This window comes from Teleopsis dalmanni, chromosome 1 (assembly GCF_002237135.1).
Source record: "Teleopsis dalmanni isolate 2A chromosome 1, ASM223713v2, whole genome shotgun sequence".
Taxonomy (NCBI): Eukaryota; Metazoa; Arthropoda; class Insecta; order Diptera; family Diopsidae; genus Teleopsis; species Teleopsis dalmanni.
In genome coordinates this window covers 97,697,206-97,704,441 of record NC_051846.1, presented here as the reverse complement: position 1 = coordinate 97,704,441, position 7,236 = coordinate 97,697,206, and the positions used below count along the sequence as shown (strand labels likewise).

Sequence of the window (7,236 nt, the reverse complement as noted above, 5' to 3'; positions counted from 1 at the left end):
GTTAGCAGCAGCGGAATTTCTCTAACTAAGACGGCGGTGGCAATATCAAAAAAATAATTTCTCAGAGATAGTGTAAAATCTTGTATATAAACAAAAGAATTATTTAAAACTAAAAATTAAACTAATTGAACTAGTAAATGTGTAAAAAAAAATCGAAATTCTTAAAAACTTGATTTGATAAATTTTTTATCGACACGGCGCGAAGCGGTAGAATATTATATAAAAAAAAATATAATTAAACAGTTTCTCAGAGATAGTGTAAAATCTTGTATATAAACAAAAGAATTATTTAAAACTAAAAATTAAACTAATTGAACTAGTAAATGTGTAAAAAAATCGAAATTCTTAAAAACTTTATTTGATAAATTTTTTATCGACACGGCGCGAAGCGGTAAAATATTGGTAATAGCCACAGTACAAAAGAAATAATCGACGGCTTTAACAGTGGTCGATTAAAAGATTTTGTACTCGTGCAAGTTTCCTTACGTATAAACGAAAGTGTTGACACCACAGGCAAAAGACGTGGCGCGGCTTGGGTGTCCCCCATCGATACGTGGCAGAACATAAGTTGATCGGTGTTTTTTTTTATATCATCGTCGCTGGACGTTCCAAGCAGTGGGGGATTACGCCCTGATGTATCAGAAAGGGTAAGATTTATTTATAAAATGCAGTGCAGGTTTTCGCGTAAATAAATTCAATGTATAAGCGCAATTTTTAAAATTCATTTTATTTAAATCGAACGAACCGCTTCAAAATTAACAAATTCCAAATTGTATATTTGAATATCTACAAATCTTATTCATTTAAATGGAAATGGGAAAAGTAACAACAATGCAGTCACAATCGTAAAGGCTTCAAGTTAAGCGCATAGGAGTATAAACTTTCTAACCTCAACAAGCTCATGAATTATTAGTTCTTATGAAGTAGAATTTATATTTAAAAAAAAAAAAAATATGTATCTTTGTAAAACTGAACTTAAGCAACTGAAAACAAGATATTTGTAAAAAAAAATGTGTTCTGTTATATGCAAACATAATCTTAATTAATTATAAAGTGTAACATTAAGAATTTAATTATTTAATCCACATTTAAGGAATGTAAAAATATTACATAAAATTCTAAGTAAAATATCAAAGTAATCTTCACACGACTACGCTTAATAGAAATTCTTCTTCCCTTATATTTTTATTTGAAAATATTTTATGAATTTTATGAATTTTGTTGTATTTAAGTGAACACGAAATTGCATTTATAAAACTTTAAACTTAAAATATGATTAATTAATGTTGTTTTTTTTATAAAATTGAAAACAGTTAAATATTATTTGCTTATTATTATATACGAGTATTTGTAAAGATATTATTTGATAATTTTTTTTCTTTAAAATACATTTATTGCTATATTACACATATACATATATTACAAATTGTTCAATAAAGTAAATCTTGAATTATAAAGAAATAGTTTGTTGTACTGGATCTTACTTCGCGACGGTGGAAACTACATTGATTGAACGCTTGGGTCCCCGCGAATACAAATTGCTTGTAAGACCTTGGACTAGGCTGAGGACTACCCCGGCTACGAAAAATAGGTTCATTACAAGTGGCGCCCGAGCTGGGACCCTCGACTAAGGTTCAACAAAATACATCGAAACACAGCTAGTTCTTTAGTTTCAGATATCACAAAACATCTTGTATCAGTTAATATGGGTCGCAGCTGGGTAAGAAATCTACGGAAAGAAGAGCTAGTCGTTTATTTAGACGAATTCGAACAAGATTTAACTGGTGTAGTCGATGAACTGCGCCGGCGATCGGCAAACTTTATTGCACAAGCTGACCACAAACCGCAGATAATAACACGATTAAAAGAACTTGAAGATAGACATAGCAGAGTGTCTGTAGGTGAAGTAGAAAACGATCACGCCGTGGAGGAAATACCATTGCCACCCCCAGAACAGACAACGGAGCGATGCCAAGATAATATTCCACTATTGACTCTTCCTTTACATCAACAGCAGTACACGCAACATACGTTACACGTACCATATACACAACCTAGAACCATGCAAGCAACAGTCATCGATCAGGCTAGAAAATGGGCGGTCCGATTTGATGAGAGCGGCGATCCGTTAGCGTTTGTGGAGCGTGTGGAAGAGTTAGCAAGTGGATATGATCTTGCGAAAAATATGCTACCTCGTGCGATGCCAGAATTACTGAAAGGGCAGGCCTTAGTATGGTTCCGTCACAATAAAGGGGACTGGGACCACTGGGAGCAGTTTAAATCTGATTTTCTAGAATTTTTCCTACCTCATCGTTACTTCGAGCGCTTAGAAGACGAGTTAAGAAACCGAATGCAGAAACCTGGTGAATCATTTAAAATATACGTGTTGGAATTGCAAAAGTTGATGCAACATTTGAAAATGCACGATGGAGCAAAGCTTGAACGATTCTACCGAAACAGTTTGACAGAATACAGGATGCATATAAAGCGACGCGAGTTTAGTACGTTACGAGAGCTTATATTACTCGCTAACGACTATGAAGCAGTTCGAGATGAAGGAAAGAGCAGAAAACCAAGGGAATCTTTTACAACACCAGAACGACGAGATAAACCGATGGTACTTGCAGCAGTGGAACCAATAAACTTAGCTTCAGCTTGTTTTCGATGTGGACGACAAGAACACCAAGCGCGGGGATGTCAGAACCCTCGTATTCTATTCTGTTGGCAGTGCGGTAGACGCGATGTACGGACAATTGATTGCTGCCGAAAAGTTCCGGGAAACTTCCAGCGGTCACGCCGTCTAGAAGCAAGGGGCGTGACCGAAATTCCAACACCGTCTCAGAACCATTCCTAATCGAAAATAATCGTCGTCTTGTCAAAATACTCGTTCAGGATCAACAGATGACAGCCATGATTGATACAGGGGCCAGTAAATATTTTATTCATCCGGGCATAGCAAAACGTTTATATGGCAAACACAACGAAGTAGACTTGGTGGTACGTTTGGCAGATGGTTCACCGCGGAACATAAATTCAATAATTCACACATCACTGCGAATCGGGGCCTGTGAATATGCAGTAACCAGGACTTCCTGGTTTCAGCGTCAAGTATCTTCAAAATAGGGGAAAATACAGTCAAACTCAGTAGAACTACAAATGTGAAACGAGAGATGGTAATGCTGAATTCTACAGTAAGTGATTCGGAACATGTGGACAAATTCTTAGCTCGCGAATTAGCGAAGTTCGATACTCTTGAAGGACTGTCCAATATCACCACACATTCCATCACCATGAAGGATGACAGACCGATTAAGCAAAGATACTATCCTCGAAACCCGGTCATGCAACAAATACTGGACAAAGAAATAAATGAATTATTACAAAAAGGTTGTATCGAACGCTCTCATAGCCCTTATAGCTCACCGGTGGTACTAGTGAAGAAAAAGGATGGTAGTTGGCGACTTTGCATAGATTATCGTCAGGTAAATGCACACTCAATACCAGATGCCTACCCAATTCCTCGTATACAACACATTCTAGATCAACTCAGAGACGCCAAATATATCAGCAGCCTTGATCTCAAGAACGGGTATTGGCAAATACCAAAGGCTGAACAAAGTAAAGAATATACTGCGTTTACAGTACCTGGACGAGGACTATTTCAGTGGCGCGTGATGCCTTTTGGACTGCACTCCGCTCCAGCAACATTTCAACGAGCGTTAGACACAGTGATTGGACCTGATATGGAGCCTTTTGCTTTCGCGTATCTTGATGACATCATCATCATTGGTCATACACTGGAGGAACATATGGAAAATTTGCGAAAGGTATTTCAGCGACTAAGGTGTGCAAAACTAAAAATCAACGTACAGAAATGTAAATTTTTCATGAAAGAAATAAAGTATCTTGGGCATTTGGTGACACCACATGGTATACACACTGATCCCGAAAAGATTGCAGCCATAAAAGAGTTACCTGTACCAAAAGACCTCAAGGAACTACGACGGTGTATTGGAATCGCCTCGTGGTATCGCCGTTTTGTACCACACTTTTCAAATACAATACAACCCCTTACGATGTTATTAAAGAAAGGTAAACGATGGCAATGGACGTCAGACCAACAAGTGGCGTTCGATATGTTAAAAGAAAAATTAACGAGTGCCCCAATTCTAGCGTGCCCCAACTTCACCGAACAATTTGTATTGCAGACAGATGCCAGTAATTTTGGACTAGGAGCAATACTGACTCAAGAAATAGCCGGCGAAGAAAAGGTGATAGCTTATGCAAGTCGCAGTTTAAATCCAGCTGAGAAAAACTACTCGACTACTGAAAAGGAGTGTCTGATGATTGTCTGGGGAGTAAGAAAAATGAAACAATATTTAGAAGGTTATCGTTTCGTAGTCATAACCGATCATCTGGCGCTGAAATGGTTAAACAACATTGAAAATCCAACTGGTCGTATCGCTCGCTGGGCGCTAGAGCTACAACAATTCAATTTTGAGGTACAATATAGAAAAGGAAAGTATAATGTCGTCGCGGATGCACTGTCTCGTCAACCTCAAACCACACTGGCCCTGTTGAATATGCCGGATACGACGAAAGAAGATGGACAGTCTTGTTTACGGTTAACGAACTTGAGGAAAACATTAACCGATAATCCAAGTAAATACCCCGACTACACTATCGAAAATAATCAGCTGTACCGTCGTATACACAACTCTTATAGCAACGAGGGACATCCTTGCTGGAAACTGTGTGTACCTCAATCCATTCGGCCTCAAGTATTAAAAAAGTGTCATAATGATATCACGGCAGGACATTTAGGTAATCAGAAAACAATCCTTCGAGTTACATCGAGATACTTTTGGCCAGGAATGTATCGTGACATCAAAGATTATGTGCGGAAGTGTGATACATGTCAAAAATACAAGGTCAGTCAACAACTTAGTGCAGGAAAGATGTTAACAAGTTTACCAGAAGAGCCATGGGTAACAGTATGTGCAGATTTTATTGGGCCCTTACCACGTTTGGTTAGAGGAAACACGGTGGCTCTCGTATTTTTTGATAAGTTCTCTAAATGGGTGGAAATCATACCAATGAAGAACGCCACGACGGCCGGTGTTAAAAAAGCCTTCAGAGAAAACATCATGGCGCGGTTTGGGATTCCGAAGATCTTGGTCACAGACAATGGAACACAATTTACGAGCAAGGTATTTCAAAAATTCTTAGTCGAATTGGGCATTCAACATCAACATACAGCCCCTTAAACACCTCAGGAGAACCCGACTGAACGTGCAAATCGTACAATAAAAACAATGATCACGCAAAACTCAATAGTTGACCACCGACACTGGGACGAGTGTTTACCCGAAATCACGTTAGCGATAAACTCCTCAATTTCGTCTTCAACAGGTTTCAGTCCGGCATATATTACTCAAGGTAGAGAGCTTCGAATGCCGAGTACATTATATGATGCGGTGACACCAGGACTTGGAAGAGCTACAGAATCTTCCGATAACAAAGCGCGAAAGTTACTGGAAATATACGCTATTGCTAGCAGAAACATGGGAAAAGCATCACAAGACCAGGCAAGATATTATAACCTCCGACGACGGGAGTGGAAACCAGAACTTGGCACACTGGTACTTAATCGTTCACAACCACTATCTAATGCGCTAGACGGCTTTAATGCAAAATTAGCCCCGAAATATTGCGGACCTTATGAAGTAATAAACTTTGTATCACCGGTCATAGTGAAGCTGCGTGAACTACATGGCGATAAAATAATTTCGGCTCACTTAAGTCGAATTAAACAGTATCATTCTTAATTTAAAATTATTTTGTACCACTTACTTAATCTTGTTTATCTTTATAGTTGTCATCATTCTGAAAATTCGCTGTCAGATGAGGTGAGCGAGAGTCGTCTGGAGGACATCCTGCAGATCACGGCCCCTCCTGATTGGTAGGACATACTTCATTCACCTCCTCGAGTGACGAATAGCAGTGATTGCCCTCCAACGCCTCCAATTGCCAAAACCATTTTAAACCGCCAAGAAAATGACAACAAGCATTATCGCAAACGAAGCTGGCCGTTTAAGTCATGTGATGCAGAAGCGAGAGACGAGTACATGAACCATTTCCATGAACAGCGAGATATACAACACTCTATGAGACAAACCATAAACAACTGGGATTGTCCAGCAACTCCTCCAACCGCTAAAGCCATTCTACAACAGCAAAACGCTCACGAGAAAGCAATCACATCAAAGTATAATAATGAAGTTACCACTGCTGAATTTCTGAATGAAGACCTTAGCCCGGGAGAATACTACAGAAGCAGGGCTATGATTTAAAGAAGTGGTCCAGAAGCAGGCGTCATCGGTTCAAAGCGACATGGGACGGCAAGACTCGACTGATTCGTATTGCCAGAAATGGAGATATCCGTATTGATATCCTCTCGTAAAGAAAGGAGGGAGTGTAACGATTAAAATTTTTGGCAATTTAATTGTTACAACATCGTGGGTTCCGCAGCCCAACAACAAAGCTCCAATATCCAGAATACCTTGAGCTGATATAGCACCATATTTTGCCAGTACATCTTCATGTTTGTTGCTTATAACTTCTGCTTATAATTGCATAAAGTAAGTTACTTTTGGTAAAGTTTGGTCAGTATACTTCATTACTTTCATTGCCGATGCAATGGATGCACCTTGACGAACAAAATTTACAGGATTGAATTTAACAATTGGTTCCAACAAAGCAATAACCTCTCGCTATACAGCATCACCACACGCTATACCAAACCGCAACAGCCCACCCCGCAACAACAGAACTCCAGCACTGGAAGTGATAGTCATATTTTACTATAGTCCACACACTATTTTTTTTATTTAAATTGATTAATATATTTATTATAATTATAATTATTTGATTAAATTGTAGTTTATCTTTAAAAAAAAAAAACAACCACATTATCACTCATAGAAAAATAATCAAACCAAAATTGGAGAAAATAAGAAATGTCATTGTCATGTGCTTTGTACATTTTCGGTTGATCGTAAAAATGTTGCAGCGGATAATAAAAGGAAAAAAGCTGCGAGTGCAGTTTAAAGCTTTCAGAACCCTGGAAAAAAAACAACAGAATACCTGATGAGGGGAAATGTTGAGGGCATTGACCGAACAACGGCTAGCGAAAAAGTCCGCTCGACGCAGTTAGAAAAAAGGAGAATAAAAGGC

The 7,236-nt window shown here is 38.6% G+C and overlaps 1 protein-coding gene across 1 annotated transcript; it reads left to right on the top strand.

The window, feature by feature from the left end:
• The first annotated feature begins 5,315 nt into the window (after positions 1 to 5,315).
• Positions 5,316 to 5,828, top strand: LOC119689775. Its single transcript, XM_038104676.1, has one exon. It carries the CDS (start codon positions 5,316 to 5,318, stop codon positions 5,826 to 5,828), a length of 513 nt encoding a protein of 170 aa, XP_037960604.1.
• Positions 5,829 to 7,236: the final 1,408 nt, after the last annotated feature.

What these genes read in the sequence shown, in the direction of transcription:
- LOC119689775 (XM_038104676.1), top strand. Translation starts at nt 5,316, where the DNA reads ATGATCACGCAAAACTCAATAGTTGACCACCGACACTGGGACGAGTGT.